General features: G+C 42.6%; 1 protein-coding gene across 8 annotated transcripts in view; it reads right to left on the bottom strand.

Moving 5' to 3' along the window:
- Nucleotides 1-17,882, bottom strand: part of WWOX (WW domain containing oxidoreductase) — a 1,132,972-nt gene that overhangs the window by 1,053,795 nt on the left and 61,295 nt on the right. For all 8 annotated transcript variants that reach the window (XR_007721913.1, XR_007721914.1, XR_007721915.1 and 5 more), the window contains exon 5: nt 16,149-16,255. Coding sequence is in view for 5 of the 8 variants with exons in the window: in XM_050773210.1 (XP_050629167.1) it covers nt 16,149-16,255 (107 nt within the window). In the remaining 3 variants the exon portion in view is untranslated. The remainder of the gene's footprint in view (nt 1-16,148; nt 16,256-17,882) is intronic.

The following is a 17,882-nucleotide window of genomic DNA, read 5'->3' as shown; positions in this document are numbered from 1 at the left end:
GCTAGATTTACCCACTAGGGCTAATGTATGTCCCCAACTCTCGCATACAGCTGGATTTACCCACTAGCCCTAACGTACGCCCCCTACTCTCGGATGCAGCCTTGTAAGCTGCTCATTCTACCTAAAGGCCCAGGTTTTTGTCCCTCAAAATCAAGATTTTTGAGTTTAGGAGTGGTTTATGAGTCCACTCTGCATCACAGCTGGCTCCCACTGCTCCAGAATGACCAGGCAAGCTAGAGATTTTCCAAATCAGGATGGGTCATTTTCAAATAACTGGAATAAAATATGCTTAACATAATAGACTGTAAATAAGGACTCTTTCTTCAACAAGCTACAAGGCAGATGATGAATTGGGGAGACTTCAGTAGCATCAACATGAAACCAATTCACACAGCTCAGCACTTAGGAAAACACGTCAAGTTATTTGCACCTTCTGCTGGTCTGCTTGCCAAAAACCAACCAGCCGATCTGACCCTTCCTACAACGGCAGGATTACTGCTGCCCAGGTTATAATTCGCATGGCTCAGCTATTTTACCCTCTCACTCACTCAATAAATATTTACCAAATCCCTCCAACGGACCAAGCACGATGCTATTCACTGGGGTTATACTAAGAGGAACAAGCAAGGCTTCTACATCCTTATGGCGTTGCACCTCTGCTGCTGTTTGAACCTAGACGTCACTGTGGCGTTTCATCTCTCTGCTGTTTGTTCCCTGAGCCTCAGCCTTTTCATCTGAAAATAGGATTCATAATATTAGCTATCTCATAGTGTTGTCATAAAGATGAACTGAATTCGTGCATTTAAAGTGCTTAGCACTGGAACACAACGCTAGCTACTATTATTATTATTATTACCATCATCATTATCATAAAAATAAGACTTTAATAAGCCATCCAATTAAGCATGAAGTGTCGGAGGCCATATTCCTGTTCTGCAGGCAGAATTAATTGTTAACTAGAATAAATTAATTGCTTAAGTTAACTACTGTGGGCCTCAGTTTTATTGTCTGTCAAGTGGAGGAACTTAAATTGGATGATCTCAGAAATTCCTTTCCAATCTGAAAATGTTACCTTTTTACAACCACAGTACACCCAAATGCAATCTGTTAATTCATAACTCTCTCCAGAAGGACAGATGACTTTATTAATTCATACCTCAATTTTTCATCCTATTAGGTTTGCATAAATTTGCTCACATCTTTGCTGTCCCCGCAAAGCAATGGCTGAAAGTTATATAAAGCCCAACGGATCATACATGACTAAAAGAAACTTTATTTCTAACAGATTCTTTAAAGCATTGCAAAATTATTTCTGTGTTTCTGTCTCCCCAAAAACGTCTACGTTGGCAAGTCTTTGAGGATGCCACAAAACAGCGGCCCCACCCCGCTGCCTGATTATCATCATTAACACCCCTGCCAAGTGCCCTGGCTTCTCCTCCAACGATACAAAATGGCCCACGGCCCCAGGTAAACATTTGACCAGCTCTCGGTTATCCACATTTATAAACTAAACCCGAGGTAAACCATCCCAAACAGAAAGCAGTTCTAAAATGACCGCTTTTTTTTTGGACATGGAATCTCACTCTGTCGCCCAGGCTGGAAGGCTGTGGCGCAATCTTGGTTCACTGCAACCTCTGCCTCCCGGGTTCAAGGGATTCTCCTGCCTCAGCCTCCTGAGCAGCTGGGATTACAGGCATGCTCCACGACGACTGGCTAATTTTTGTATTTTTAGTAGAGACGGGGTTTCACCATGTTTGCCAGGCTGGTCTCGAACTCCTAACCTCAAGTGATCCGCCCACCTTGGCCTCCCGAACTGCTGGGATTACAGGCATGAGCCACCGTGCCTGGCCTGCTATTTTTAAATGTCACTATGCAAATTCTGGGTATGAAAGGATGTGGTCTAGCATTGAAATGCATTCCTACTCCTAAAGTGCCCATCACTACCCATAAGAGGAAGAATCCAGAAGGTTCCAGATGGTAGAGGAAATCAGATGAAAGACGCTCTAGAATAAAAGGTTAGCAGCCTGCTTGACAATAAGGGCTGTGGGGTCACAGTGACATTTCCAACTTTCCAATAAAGAGAGACAATTTTGGGCTGGTGGCTGGCTGAGCTTCTGCAGGAATGGAAACAGCAACATCTTAAAAAGGAAAAGTGCTTAGTACCGGCAAACAGCCCAGAAGTGCAGGGACGCGGGGCCAGAGAGGTCTGAATCTGCCCCAATCCCCTCTGTACCAAATCCAGCCAGGCCAGGCCACTTGCATGTGGCTGTCTTGCCTGCTCTCTGGGTATAATTATGAAGAGCTCCTCCCTTCACTGTCAACACTTCCTGATTCAAATAGTAAAGTGTCTCATCACCCGCCTCCTAAGACAGGGTTGCAGATAAGTAAACACATGTCCGTTTTCATGGACTTTCTACAAGGGAGGAATACTTTCTCCTATAATTTGTTAACGGTCCTCACAACAGGAACTATTGAAAGGGATGATTATTTTTAACCTTTGAGGCTCCGTGGATGGATGTTAAAGATCTTCCTTGAATGTCAGGAACTAAGCAAGGCTGTTCAGCCCCCGTCTCGTCCTTTTCTGCTCTTTGCGCCCATTTCAACCACAGCTGAACAGGACCGTGGCCAACAGGCCAACAGAGTCTCCGGACCCCGACACCCCTCCCTAACTCAGCCCAAATGTCTGTCTATCTGAATCACTGAGTATGGACTGTATCACCACCACTCAGACTCACAGTGATGGCTGCCAGGACCTAGAGAATAAAGTCTATTCTCCTAATACTGGAATCCAAGGCCCTGAATGATCTGGCCTCATAGAGCAGCTTCCTGCCCTTTCCCCGACACCACATCCAAGCCTCAATCTCCATTCCAGGGCACACTACTCACACTCTGTGGATGCCCTTCCTCCTGCTCCAGATGCACCCTCGCCGTGGGGGCTGATCACAGTTCCCCAGTACTTCCTCCCACAACAATCCTGCTCTGAAGCATGTGGGGAGACCATCTTTCATGAGTCATGAGAGTATCACTCTTACCACACTACCCAGGTGCTGGCATCGATGACAGTTTAAGGGTATCACCTCATTAGCAAAGTCCTTCTAGACTATCTTATGTCACCCACTCTACCTAGCATGTAATAGATGTTGGATAAATTAAAATTTCCCAGAAGTTTTAAATTTCAATCAATTTTTAAAATAGCCTGAAATTTTGGGAGCTAGTTGGTAAACTGGGTTGGGAAAACATTTGACTTTCATAAGCAAAGACAAAAATGTGTACCCACCCTTTTATAAAAGAAAAAGCAAGCTGCATGAGAATGTTGAGCCATGCTTCTCAACTTTTGCAGATATCAGAATCTCCTGGAGTAACTGCAAACCACAGATGGCTGGGCCCCACCTCCAGAGATTCCTTCCTAGCAGGTCGGCGGTGGGGCTCAAGAATTTGCATTTCCAACAAGCTCTCAGGTGACACTGATGCTGCAGGTCAGGGACCATGCTTTGAGTAGCACCATGTACGTATCTGCAGCATTGGAGACCACAGAGATTAATCAATGAAACACCACGAAGATCACTGCAAATATATCCTATCCTTTCCTGCCTTAAAAATAGCACCCTTCCTGCCCCCTTCCTTTTTATTTTTATCTTCTTATTGCTTACAATTTGATGTAGATTTTAAGCATCCTGTAATTCATCAACTAATTCTCTCCTGGCTATGCATTCCAAGTAATTAAAGTTCAGTAATAACTTATTCTTTCTGCTCCAGCACCTGCATTTCATTTGTTTATTTTCCCAGAGTCATAAATCTGAAGGGCTGTCAAAGTGCCATAATATTAGTGCAATAATCAAAGTTAATTAGTCCCTCTCAATAAACAACAACAAAGCCATTACAAAGATGCATTGAAGTTTCTCCCAGCTACCTGGTTTACAGGACGCATTGTAGTCGGAACAATTAGAATCTGAGAACTGTCGGTAAGTAAGTGCACTGTTCCTCTGCCATTTAAAAGAAGACTGTGATCTTCATTCACGCTGATTCATTAACTTCAGGGAAGGCAAGGCGGGTCTTTGCTCCTGAGTCTGCATGCTCCCCAGCTGCCTAGCCTTACCAAGTGCATCCCAAGCTTCAATAATAAAAAGAGGCACAGGGGTTACAAAGAAATGAGTGGGGCCAGTCTCACTGCCAACTTTTAGTAACCCAATACCTTCAATAACTTTGGATTTATTATTTAGGGAATTTGAGAGATGTGAGTTCTAGCTGGGTTCTGATGAGAAGGCAGCCAGTGGAACTCGGAGGGCAGGACCAGGGCCGGTGCATAGAAGATGCTCGGAGAAAGATTCTGCCTTCAATATGAGGGAGAACTCACTAATTAAGTGGTGTGCGGCAATGGAATGGGCAGCATGGGGAGAGAGGCGCTTATGCGAAAGCGGAGTGATTCCTGATCAGGGATGTTTTGAAAGTGTTGGAGAGAGGTCAGCCAAGGTGACCTGGGAGATGGATGCAACCCGGAAACTTAAGATTCCTTTAACGCAGTGGAGCTTCCTGGGTAAGTATACATGTCTTGTCCTTAGAACTCACTGTCCAGTCTCTCTCAAAGATCCTTCTCCCCTTGAGGCCATGGATCCTGTGATAGTTATCTATCCCTACATCACAAATTCCCCCAGAGCATAGTGGCTTAAAACAGTAACCATTTGGTATCTCACCAAATTTTGTGGGTCAGGGATTCAGAAGTGGTTTAGCTGCTGTGTGGTTCTGACTCAGGATCTCTCATGACATGTATCAGCCAGGGCCTCAGTCATCTGAAGGCTTGACTGGGCTGGAGGATTCCAAGGGGGATCATACAGATGGCTGGCGGCCTCAATTCCTTGTTGCATGGGCCTCTCCTCAGGTCTGCTTGAGTCTCCTCACAACATGGCGGCTGGTAAGTGATCCAAGAGAGTGAGCCAGGAGAAACCACGAAGCCTTTAGGATCTATCTCAGGCGTCATACCCTGCCATTTCTGCCAAATTCTATTCATGGAGAGTGAGTCACTAAGTACAGCCCACATTCCAAGGGCAGAGAATTAGCCTCTACTTCTTGAAAGGAGAATTATCAAAGAATTTGTGGACAGACTTTGAAACAATCACAGCCACTTCTAAGGCTTCCTTTTATAGGGTCTTCAGAACCTTGGGGGTAGCTGCATCTTCCACCTAAGGGTCAGGGACTAGTTACAGATGAACCCTCCTAGGAACACAGGGTAGGCTCTGCCAGCCCTACTTCTCTCCAGCATTAACCCCAGCCCCTGTGGAAGGCCAGCTAGCTCCATACCAGGGCACTGGCACTGAAGACATGATAGGTACCCTTCTGCCCTCTACAGATGGAAGGGGCCCCCTGATCCTTAGCACAGCATATCTTAATAGTTAATAACCTTAGTCAGATTATTTTTATTATTATTACTTTTATTTTTGAGACAGAGTCTCACTCTGTCACCCAGGCTGAAGTGCAGTGGCCTGATCTCGGTTCACTGCAACCTCCAACTCCCAGGTTAAAGCAATTCTCCTGCCTCAGCCTCCCCAGTAGCTGGGACTACAGGTGCATGCCGCCACACCCGGCTAATTTTTGTATTTTCAGTAGAGACGGGGTTTCACCGTGTTGCCCAGGCTGGTCACCAACTTCTGAACTCGGGCAATCCGACCACCTTGGCCTCCCAAACTGCTGTGATTACAGGCGTGAGCCACCATGCCCCGCCACCGTAGTCAGATTATTAACTGACACACTGGTGGGAAGCTGAAGAGAGAAGTGGCTACTTCCCAGTGCTTTGATCATTGAAAAAAATTAAAAAGACAGAGACTTTACAGCTGACGCTGGAATGAGTTAAGATTTTGGGGCTATTTGGATGTAGTAAATGTATCTGGCATGTCAGAAGAACATGAATTTTGGAGGGCTGGGGTAGAATGCCATGAATTGAATGTTTGCGTCTGATATGCTTTGGCTGTGTCCCCACCGAAATCTCAACCTGAACTGTACCTCCCAGAATTCCCACATGTTGTCGGAGGGACCTGGGGGAGGTAATTGAATCCTGGGGGCCGGTCTTCCCCATGCTATTCTCATGATAGTGAAGAAGTCTCAAGAGATCTGATGGGTTTATCAAGGAGTTTCCACTTTTGCTGCTTCTTCATTTTTCTCTTGCTGACACCATATAAGAAGTGCCTTTCACCTCCCACCATGATTCTGAAGCCTCTCCAGCCATGTGGAACTGTAAGTCCAACTAAACCTCTTTTCTTCCCAGTCACGGGTATGTCTTTATCAGAAGCGTGAAAATGGACTAATACAGCATCTCTTCAAAATTCTTATGGTCAAACCCTAATAGCCCATGTGATGGTAGTTGGAGATGCGGCCTTCGGGAGGTGATCAGATGAAAATGGAATCCTCATGAAGGGATTAGTGCCCTTATAAGACACATGAGACAGTGCTCTCTCTCTCTCTCTCTCTCTCTCTCTCTCTCTCTCTCTCAAGTCCTCTCAGCTCTCCACCATATAAGGACACAGCAAGAAAAGGGCTACTTGTAAACCAGAAAGAGGGACCTCACTAAGAACTCAACAAGGTTGGCACCCTCATCTCGGACTTCCAGCCTCTAGAACTGTGAGGAATAAATATTTAAGCTACTCATTGCATGATATTTTTGTTATAGCAGCCTGAACTAAGACAAAGAAGAAATACTGCTCCAACAAGATTTATAAGTGTATTTTAGGGATCTGTACTGGACAAGTTAGCTTCCCCTGCAGCGACCATTTACTGAACCTTTACTATGTGCCAGAATCTACAAAAGAGTATGTGTGTCATTTCACTTCATCTTCAGGATGACCCTGAGAGTCATATTAGCATCTGCAGGTAAAACAGCCAAGGTTCAAAGAGATGACTGAGACCAGGCACGATGGTTCATGCCTGTAATCCCAGCACTTTGGGAGACCCAGGCAGGAGGATCGCCTGAGCAGAGGAATTCGAGATTTGCCTGGGCAATGTGGTGAAGCCCCTTCTCTACATTAAAAAAAAAAAAAAAAAAAAAAATTAGCCAGGTGTGGTGGCATGAGCCTGTAGTCCCAGCTACTCAAGAGGCTGAGACGAGAGGATCGCTTGAGCCAGGAGGTCAAGGCTGCAGTGAGCCATGTTTGTGCCACTGAACACCAGCCTGGGTGACAGAGCAAGACCCTATCTCAAAACAAGAAGCAAGAGAGAGAGATGACCAAATTTTCCCAGGACACTCAGTGAGTTAGTATTCACACTGGGATTTAACCCCAGATCTGTATGACTCCAAAGCTGGGGCTACCTCTACTCCACTGGGTTGCATCTGCATATGTAAAAGTTAGGTGCATTTTAAATATTTGTCTAAAATAAACCTTAACCTATTGCAGGGCGTGCGGCCCCAGCCTGAGACTGGCTGCTTCATCTACAGATGTTTCTCTATTTGTCCTTGCGTACGGAAGTTTTATCCCTGCAAGGGCTGTTTCTCCTCTGTTTAATCGAATACCTGTTAGTCTGAGATTCTCTAAATGCCCCACAATAAAAGTGAAAAACAGTCTCAGGTATATTTTTCCCCTCTTAAATAATGGAGCCTAAATGCCGAGTGGCCAAAAGCAGGCCTTACAGCCATTGGCTGAACACCATCTGAAGATGAAATCTGTCTCTTCAAACTATGTCAAAATTGCTTAATAAGAACTCAGGGGACCCCACATTAATGAAAGGATGCATCTGCTTTGGGTTTCACATGATTGGGAGTGATGGTTCGGAGCCAGCCACCTATGCTTGACTTTCACTCCTTAAAACTCTGCGGTTAATCACAGCCCTCATTATACAAAGGTTACAATGGATATAAAGTTTGAAAGATTCGGTTCAAGACTGCAAGCGGTGGCCAGGAACCAAAAAAAAAAAAAAAAGGAGAAGACACAAAGACAATGATCAAAGAACAATGAATAACAGCCAAGACTAAGTCGGTGCAAAATCTTCAGAATGAGAAATGAAATGGAAAACTTACAGGATAAGTACCAAGCACAAGTTTTAGGTATTCTGGAGACAGGAAACTCAGAATATTTTAGCAACCGATTATGTCTATGAGGGGGATGAATAATTTATTATCTGATAAAGAATCTTCCCTGAGCCTGTGACAAGAAAGGTCAAATAGACAACTGAAGTAGAACAGTAAATACACTATATACTACTTGAAAAGGAAGTCTGGAATGGAAGGGGAAGAGCTTCCTTGGCCCATGTTCATCAACTCCCTCAGATTACAGGAAGCGCGGGGGATGTACTTTTTAGGTACGCTCATATTAGGAACCCAGAAGTATTCATACAAATACATGCAAATAACGTATGAATACAATACTTGTCTAAGTCCTTGAAAAAGGCCAATCTCCCGGCATCACCCACACACCAGCTGCAAATCCTGGATCCACCCTGTATCTCCCAGCTGTATGAGCCTGGGAAAGCCTATGCAGCTTCCAGCCTCTAAACTACCTCATCTGCACAATGGGTTTCACACGTAACATAAACACTTCACTGTTAAATGCTAAACACAATACCTAGTACAAAGACAGATATGAATATCCAACCCCCCACCTACAGGTGACAATAATACGACATTTTGCAAACGCCCCAAGGAAGAACTTCAGAACTTTACCTTCCTCTGTGAGCATGAGCTTATTGATTTGAACAAGTGGTTTATATGGTCCTTGCTGTTTTGCAGACTTGTTTATATCATACTTTATTTATTGAAAATCCAATACTATACAGAAAAACAATTTGTAAAGCAAAGAAATGAGGAACAAATCTAGCGGCTGATTTAGGATGAACTCTTCCCAATAATCTACAACTATTAATAATATTAATAGTGTTTATCTTTTTGTTTAGTTAAAGATCATACAGAACAATGGGGATAAGCCCTGTGACTTGTGATGCGTTGACGAACGATCATCTTTTCCAAGCCAAGTCACCAGCTTAGACAGGCATAAGGCTCGTATATTACCCACCCCACATACCACATGCCTCCCCCCGACACATATATCATAAAAGAAGGCTAAGGCCTTCCATCTGCAAAGGCAAATCATGGGACTTAAGCTTTTAGTGTCAAAGGAGATTGTGGGGAATTTCCACAAACAGTGAAGCTATACCAGCTCATAAAGTCACTGAATTTGAAGGAGGCTAAAAGTAGCTGGAGTTTTGCAGAAGTCCTTAAAAGTGCGAGCAATTTATTCCTCAGCATCCTGGCCCATCGTTCCTTAATATCATGCCATGAAAACACAGGTGTGGCAGTTTCCAGGCAGGGCAATCAACAACAACAACAAAATGAAAACACAGGTGTCAGTATCTATGAAAAGCACAGCAAAGTGTTGAGCCCATGTGCCTAATATAATGGTTGGTACTGCGTGCTCCCTATCTGAAAATAGTGTTAAAGTCATTATTTCCGATGCTTATCAATGAGGCTGCAATCACATAATGCTGTCAGTACTATCCCTACTCCTTCACTCCCACAAAATATATAGACCCGGTAACAACTCTATCGAAAACCTGAATCATTACAGCACTTCAGCAGCAAACCGTGCGGTTGCAATCAACTGAGCATGCGCTCTCCCTCTAAAACATGCACATTCTATTACCTCTGGCTAATAAATCTTTTATTTTTACCCCTCATCTCTCTGCTTTCTCAATAATCATTTTGATATAAACCATTGCTTGCTGTTCCTGATGACTAATCCGTTAATCATCTTTCCTAAATATATTCAGAGTGTATTTCTTTGTAAATACAAAAGAAAAAGCAATCACATAAATAATTAAGATGGCTTTTCAAATGACAGTTGAGTGCTAATATGAGCTACACTGGAAAATACTAATCAACAAACTAAATACACATCTATTAAAATGCAGGAGTCCAAATATATGAAGACAGAAGAAGAATTCATTGCAACTCCATGGAACTCATACTGATAAACATCCGCCCTAGAGCTCCTCTTTCAGCCTGTTGGAGAGGTTAAGAAAAGTAAGCATCACTTTGCACTTTCACGTGTGAAGAAAATATTATTATTGTTATTATTAACAGCAGCAGCTAACATTTAATTGAGTACTTAATTTATTCCACAATAGGTTAAGATTTTATATACACAGAGTCAATGTGTTTAATAGAACTACCTATGTCTCTCAATGGAGATATTATGATGTGCATTTTACAGATGAAGAAACTGAGATTTAAAGAAGTTAAGAAACTTGCCCAAGGTCATAAGATGTATCTGATTCTAACCGTTGCCACTATAATACGGCATGTTTTACAGCTATGGTTATGAACTGGGGATGACTTACACCCCCAGGAGACATATGGCAATGCCTGGAGACATTTTTGGTCATCACAAACATCCTTGGGTCACCATTCCCATACGAGAGGGGAATGGATTCAAGACACATTCCGGAAAGTCAGGGGTAAGTCGAATAGTAACTCTAAGAGAGGGCCACCTGCCCCTCTTCCCATACCAGCCCTCTCTGCCCAACCTGGTGGCCATCTCAATGTCCAGCAGATGCTGATGTTTCACAACACTTATTGGGCCCCATGCTATACTAACGGCCAGTCCCCAACAGAAGCTCTTCGGCACTCCCTGTTAAACAGACTTAGTGAGGGCCTGGCATGCATGAGGCACACTGGTTACTCATAACAATCCCTCCCCTCTCTCTCAATCCACCACCCCTGCCTCCCAGCCTCAGCCTCTTCCCTTTTCCTCCTGCAAACAACGTAGGGAGATGGATGACATCAGGTCCATCTGCTCCCACTCTACCCTACCTCCTTCTTCCACAGGATCAGAGTTTTAGATCCCAAGTTCCGGGGATCTAAAATTTAGAAAGTAAAATTTAGAAATCTAATAGAAACAGAAGAAGGAGGAACTTGGAGACCTACTAGGGTCTTTCAAGAGCTCTACACTGGAATGTCAAGGTCTTGCCATAGCTGTTCATGAAGTGTATTTTGATACCTAATAAGCTCTTGTGCTTTACATGCAATGTCCCTCGGAGGTCCTAAGATCTCAAGACAGGGAGTGGGATATGCCAGACCCCGAGAAATAAAGCAACGGAAGCCCGACTCCAATAGATACTGGGTAAAGGAAAGAATTAACCATGGTAATGCAGTAATCAGACACACCTATCATTGTCCCAGACTTAGAGAACTCACATGGAATCCTAACACGCAGACACCGCTGCTAAATAAAAGACAGTCCACTCCATCTTGAAAACAGGAAAACATCTTATTCTGCCAGCAACACTGGCCTCTTGGAATACACAGGAAAATATTAGGTGCTTGTCTTAAGAGGTGAGGGCACCAGTGTATAATTCACATAAGGATGTGAATGAGGTAGATCACATCTGTGCACTGTTCCACAACATAGGAACAAGCCCCACTGTCCCGTTTTCTTTATTTAAACATGAATGGGGGCTGATGCGCCTCCCCCTCCTCCCTCTTTTTAATTATGCCAAATGGATTAGCCTTTTAAGACAGTGGTTTACTTCTGTACTGTCCATGTTATCCTATTTTAATTGTTTTCATTTCTTCTTACTTCTAACTTTGGAGCAGCTAAAATATCTCAGCAGGAGGGCATTTTCCCATGAAATAATTAGAAGTCGTAGTAATTACATATAGGTTCTTAATATACTTCTATAGGGAATGTGTTTTCACTTAAGTTATATTTTATTAAATAGCTGCATCTCCCCAAAAGTAATTTGAGAGCTCTATAAAGGATATCTTGAATATAAAGTGATGATAGGGTAGACCAGAGTGGCTTCGTCTAAGAAATAGGATGAATCCTGAAATTAATCACTCAAACCGCAGCTAGAGAATTTGAAAGCAAAATCTGCAAAGTATGAACACTGATACTAAACACAGTAGAAAAGACGGGACATGGGGTGCAGCAGACAGACTTGGAGTTTGGAAGCCACATGGACCAAGCAAGGGGCCTGATTTTGAGCTCACCAGCTGCGCAACTTGAGTGAGTTCCTTCACCCTTCTGAGCCATCCCTTGGCTCAACTGTAAAATGCAAAAAAAAAAAAAAAAAAATAGCACCAGGTTTTTGCATCCTCCTGGATAACGGATATAAAGTGCCTGACACAGCACATGACAGGGATTTGATAAATGAGGGCTGTTAGCTGTCCCATTGTGGATGTGAGAATAGCATTCCGCTGGCTAAGAGACAGACATGAATGTTCTAGAACATGGCAATCCTGGAATGTGCAGTGAAGGCAGGAAGAGGAAGAATGGGTAGAGAAGAACAACTTGGGATGGAGGAATGAACTCTTATCTCCAGAAGCGGAGCTAAGAATGCCCATGGAGCCTTGGCACATGAGAGCCTCTGCTGAGCCAAACGGTCCAAAGACTTCTGAATGAGCTTTTGCTGCAACAAAAAACTTTGGATCATTTTGAGAGCCTCCCGTGAGGCGCCAATATGTTTCAGTACCTTCCCGGCCCCGAAACTGGTATGATTCATTGTAGATAACATATGAATACGCTCAAGCTGGCCAGCAGCTTCAAAAACTGGAGTCTATCAAATTGACCTTGAGAAACACAGGAAGGTAATATTTAGCGATATGCCAGATGAAATCCTTGCACAGAGATACGAAGTGAGGAAAGGCCTGAAGGGAAGCAGGCCAGCAAATATCAACCCTCAGGGAGTTGGGGGATGACACAGAGACCAAGCCTAAGAGGTCACCAGAGCAAGAAGGCCTTACGACTTCACATCCTCTCTGCAGGGTATGAATGGTGCAATGGAATGAAATGGTAATGACAGTTTCTGGTGCTAAATCTGAGTTTCCACAATCATCGTCTTGGGGAAATGAGGAACACAAGATAATGGCATACACAGAGAACAAGTGAACAGATGAGAGATGATGAACAGGTTGAGTTTCTCCAGCCTACAACCTATCAAATCTAATTTTAAACATTCGGAATCACATGTATTAGTTTTGTTTCTGTTCCATTTTCCTTTTCCCGTGTCCCCAACGGTGAATGATTTTCAATAATTCTTAGTCTGGGGTCACTAGTCTACCTCAAGCTACTATATGTTAGAGTAAAACTATACAACAGTAAATTCTATCATCTGAAATTGACGCACAGGGACCCAATTATGGCTCAAAATATAAGAAAGAAAGACTGAACAGTGGGTCTTTGAGATCATCTATCCCATCCAACCTTTTTCCTTAAAGATGAGGAAACAGAAGCTACAAATAGATCCAGAGGCTTACCCAAGGTCCTATCGCTAATTGGGGCTGGTCCAGGAATTTCTGCTCTAAGCATCAAACGATAATTAAAATAGGATAAATGCAGATGAACGTGTTCTCATATATATTGTGTTCTCAGAAAAGAAGAGGATAAATTTAATGATGCAAAAACAGTTGTGCTATAGCATTCTCCTCCAAGACTGGTTTAAACATGAATGGCACTGTACAATCAGGTTACTATAGTGTCACTAGGGTCCCTGGAATTTTACCTTTCCAGTTTCAAATATTACATCAAATGGGCAGAGTTTTACAATTTTGACATGCCATCCTGCTAGTGCCAAGAACACTGCAAGCCCTCAACAGTTGTCTGTCTACACTGTCAGTGGGAATGGAAATTAGAGCAACAAGATTAAGAAAATGACTCGGGAGGTCGGGAACAGTGGCTCACACCTGTAATCCCAGCACTTTGGGAGGCCTAGGTGTGCAGATCACGAGGTCAGAAGATCGAGACTATCCTTGCCAACATGGTGAAATCTTGTCTCTACTAAAAATACAAAAATTAGCTGGGCGTGGTGATGCGTGCCTGTAGTCCCAGCTACTCGGGAGGCTGAGGCAGGAAAATCGCTTAAACCCAGGAGGTGAAGGTTACAGTGAGTCGAGATCGTGCCACTGCACTCCAGCTTGGCAACAGAGTGAAACTCACTCTAAAAAAAAAAAAGAAAGAAAGAAAGAAAATGACTCAGGAACTGTTACCAAAACTTTAAATGCATATGCCCTTTGAATCAAGGAGTCCACTGCTAAGATTCTCCCCTAGGCGTTTACTCACAAATGCGTAAATAAAGAATGTTCACAGCCGCATAGTTTAGACCCAGTATCAGATGAAATTGTAAGAAAGAATGATGCAACAAAGAGAGAACTGTGAAACACCATTGCTTGGAATAACAAATAGCAAAACAATGCCAACAACCTAAATGGCCACCAAAGGGAAGACTGGTTATAGCATAAGCACATGATGGAATATTATTTAGCAGTTAAAACAATGAAGTAGATCTATATGCACTAATAAGAGATCTCTTGTAGTACTAAGTTAAAAAAAAAAAAAAGTACAGGACAGAATGTGAGTGTGTTTGCTGGTATATATATAACCTTTTTCTGGAAGAATACACAAAATAGTTAATAATGTTTACCTTCCAAGAGAAAGACCAAGAAACACTTTCACATTTCATTTTTCACCTTTCCATTCTGCATGTAGATTCAAATAAGATGCATGTATTCCCATTTGTACTCTTCTCGATACATCTCTAAAGATTACTACTATCCCACCTACTAGAGGTTATTACTTTAGTCAGAAAGACAATAAAATAATCAGAAAAAATAACACTCTGCTTTCTTTTATATTTAACCCAAAATAGTAAGTCCACTGAGCTCAAGATAAGGGCTCATTTCAAATATACTGAATTTCAAATATTTCATCATAAATACACTGAAAAAGCAGAAATAAATCTTCCTTTTCTGTATTTTCATAACTTTTCACTCCAGAGTACCAAAAATGTTCTTAAGTACACTGTGGTCTATTTCTTCAAATGGCAAGAAATCTTTCACAGCATTCGAAAACGAAGACGGCCTCTGCAGGGTGTATCCAGCCCCCTTCAGGCTCTGCTCCCAAACACGCTGCTCTGTCTCCTCCTCCCCCTCCTCCCAGGGCCTCTGCACCGGCCATTCCCCTACCCCATCTGACCCTTCTCCACCCTCCTCAGGTCTTTCTTGAGATCTTAGTTCAATCACTTCTTCCTTGGGGACTCCAAAGGTCTCCCAACTCCCTGGCATCATTACTGATTCCTATGACCACTCACTGTTTTTTCAAGTTTACAATAAGATCTGTGCTTTTTTTTTTTTTTTTGACTAAATTAGTCTTTCACGATAGGCTGAAAGCTCTACAAAAACAGTGGCAATGTCTGTTGTCCTTAACAGTAGACCCCAGCACCCATAGCCTAGACTTCATGCTAAAGTGCAGTGACGTTTCAAAAATCAAACAGCTCACATCACTCTCTAGCTCAAACCCTCTAATGTCTTCCTCATCGCTATCTCAGAGTCTACCAGACACCCATCCCCCAAGAGCACCTCTCCTACCCAGTCCATTCATCTACACTCACACTAGCTTCCCTGATGATCCTTGAAATCTCCAGGCCTGTGCCTACCTCTGAGCCTTTGCATATGCTATTCTCACTGCTATGAGTACTTCTCTTGACATTTGCATGGCTTACCTCTACTTCATTCAGGTCTCGGATCAAATGTGACAACTTTGGAAGGCTCCCTGCTGATGACTCCAGCATGCTCATGCTGTCACTCCCCTCGCCTTCCTCTGCTTTACTGTCCTTTATTTATTAATATTATGGTAAATATTAAACTTGATTATGGTCTATTTTTCTTACCTAGATGGTAAGCCTACGAGGGCAGGGATTCTGTTTCATTTGATACTATATCCTTGGTCCCAAGACTAATGCAAGCCCTCAATAAATATTTATGTAGACACATATCAACATCAACTTCTATACAGACAGAGAAAAGTAAGAAATCAGAGATAGAGTTAAAGCCTACTTCTTTCTAATCTTAAAAATCATAAGCATAACAGTCTCCTAGTTGCAATTATGGGCGTTCACCACGTTTTATTTTTCTTAATAAATGAATTAAACGAATAAACATTCTCAAACTCCTGACTAATAAAGCAGATGACACTGACAATGAACTATAAACAAATGTGTGAATAATAATGGACTTGCTCATGCTTTCACTCATAAAACAAACAAAGTGAAGATGACTTTAAAAACAAAGACATGATTCCAAGACCAATAAACTTTACACACTGCACTAAAATCTCCATGTGGTGAGCCTGGCATGTGTATTTGACAATTAAAAAAAAAAACAACAGTCAAGCGCTTACCCATTCTTCTAAAATGCGTGACACTGCGTCACTCGCCCTTGCCATGTTCCTGCAGGCCAAGATCACGTGTGCACCATGGAGGGCAAAAGACTTGGCAGTTTCAAACCCTATGGTTTAAAGGAAAGTCAATGTTAGAAAACATAACATCAAGATAGTGAGTCATGTTGAATGGCCTTTATCGGAGCACTACTTACATTACCCCAGGTTCTCAACCAGGGGTGATTTTGACCCCCAGGGGACAGGTACAAATGTCTGCAGACATTTTCAGTCGCCACAGTTGTGGGGTAGAGTCCTACTGGCATCTAGTGGGCAAAGGCCAGGCATGCTACAAAACATCTTACCATGAACAGGGCAGCCCCCAACAACACAGAATTATCTGGCCCAGACTGTCAACACCGTGATGGTGAGAACACTTGTCCTAGGGATGCAGTGATTTCAAAGATGAAGACCGAGCCATAGAAGAGTTCACGGCATGTCCAGCCATTTAACCATCAATAATGACCAGATCCTGTGCTCACGATAAGGACTTGATGCTCTACTCTATGGTAAGTGTCCCCAGCACCTCTGCTTCCGCCACCGTCACCTAGGTTTCTTAGCCCCGTTTCCTATTTAAAACAATTAGAAAAGCTGGACAAAACAACACAGGTGCACACACACACATCTGTTTGAAGGCATCAGGAGGGCACTCTGACTGAGAATCTGGGGGGCCAAGATCTGCAAAAATTGCAAGGCCAGCATTTGGCAGTTTTTTCCCTTCAAGGCATATTTCATTTCCAAACATAGTGGTTGGAAGCCTGAGAAGATGGGCTGAGCTTTTGGCAATTTTATAACAGGGAAAAAGACCCAAATTTGAGCTCAGGACCCATCAGGAAAGGGCCACGGTACACACACCAAACCTTTGGTTGGGACCCTAAAGAGTTATACCCTCGCTGTAATAACAAGAGACAGTCCAGACTTCACAAGACTGGAAACTCAGCTTCAGGCCATTTCAATTCCTGGTTTGATTAAAGTGATCAGTCCCTATCTATCCAATTTCCAGCAGCAAGAGAAAATATTCTCTGGAGGAAGATACCATTATCTAGCGTCTCAAATTACCACTATAATTATTTCAAATACTCATATAAACTCTCAGACATTCAAACAAAATAGCTAAGCATACAAAAAGACAAAACTTCACCAAAGCCAGAGGGGAAAAAAATGGAAATAAATGCACAGGAGATCTGTCTAATCAAGTTATTCAGAAACAGTGATTAAAATAACTCTGACTGATAGGTTCAAGGAACAAAAAGGCAAGATGGAGAATTCTGCCAGGGAATTAGAAACAATAAAAAAAATCAAACAGATATTCTGAAACTTAAACACAATAAGAGTAATTAAGAATTCAACATATAGGTTAACAGAATACGAGACATAGCTGATGACAAGATTAAGGAAACTATAAAATAAGTTAAAAAAAATCCAAAGTGAAGCATAAAAAGAAAAACATAACTAATGCAGTAAAGCAAAGCACTGAAGAGACGTATGAAACACATTCTCCTATGCTCTTACACATACATGTAATTTGAGTTCCAAAAGAAGTGAAATAGATTAAGATAAGCAATATTTGAAGACAGAATGGCTGACAATGTTACAAATTCAATGACGGATATATAGCCACAAATTCAAGAATTATCCAGAGCCACAAGCAGAAATATATATGTGTATGTGTTGACAGGTATATGTATAAATGTGTGG

Source organism: Macaca thibetana, chromosome 20 (assembly GCF_024542745.1).
Source record: "Macaca thibetana thibetana isolate TM-01 chromosome 20, ASM2454274v1, whole genome shotgun sequence".
NCBI classification, from domain to species: Eukaryota; Metazoa; Chordata; class Mammalia; order Primates; family Cercopithecidae; genus Macaca; species Macaca thibetana.
The sequence above is the reverse complement of the archived record's forward strand: the minus strand, read 5'-3'. Positions and strand labels throughout refer to the sequence as shown.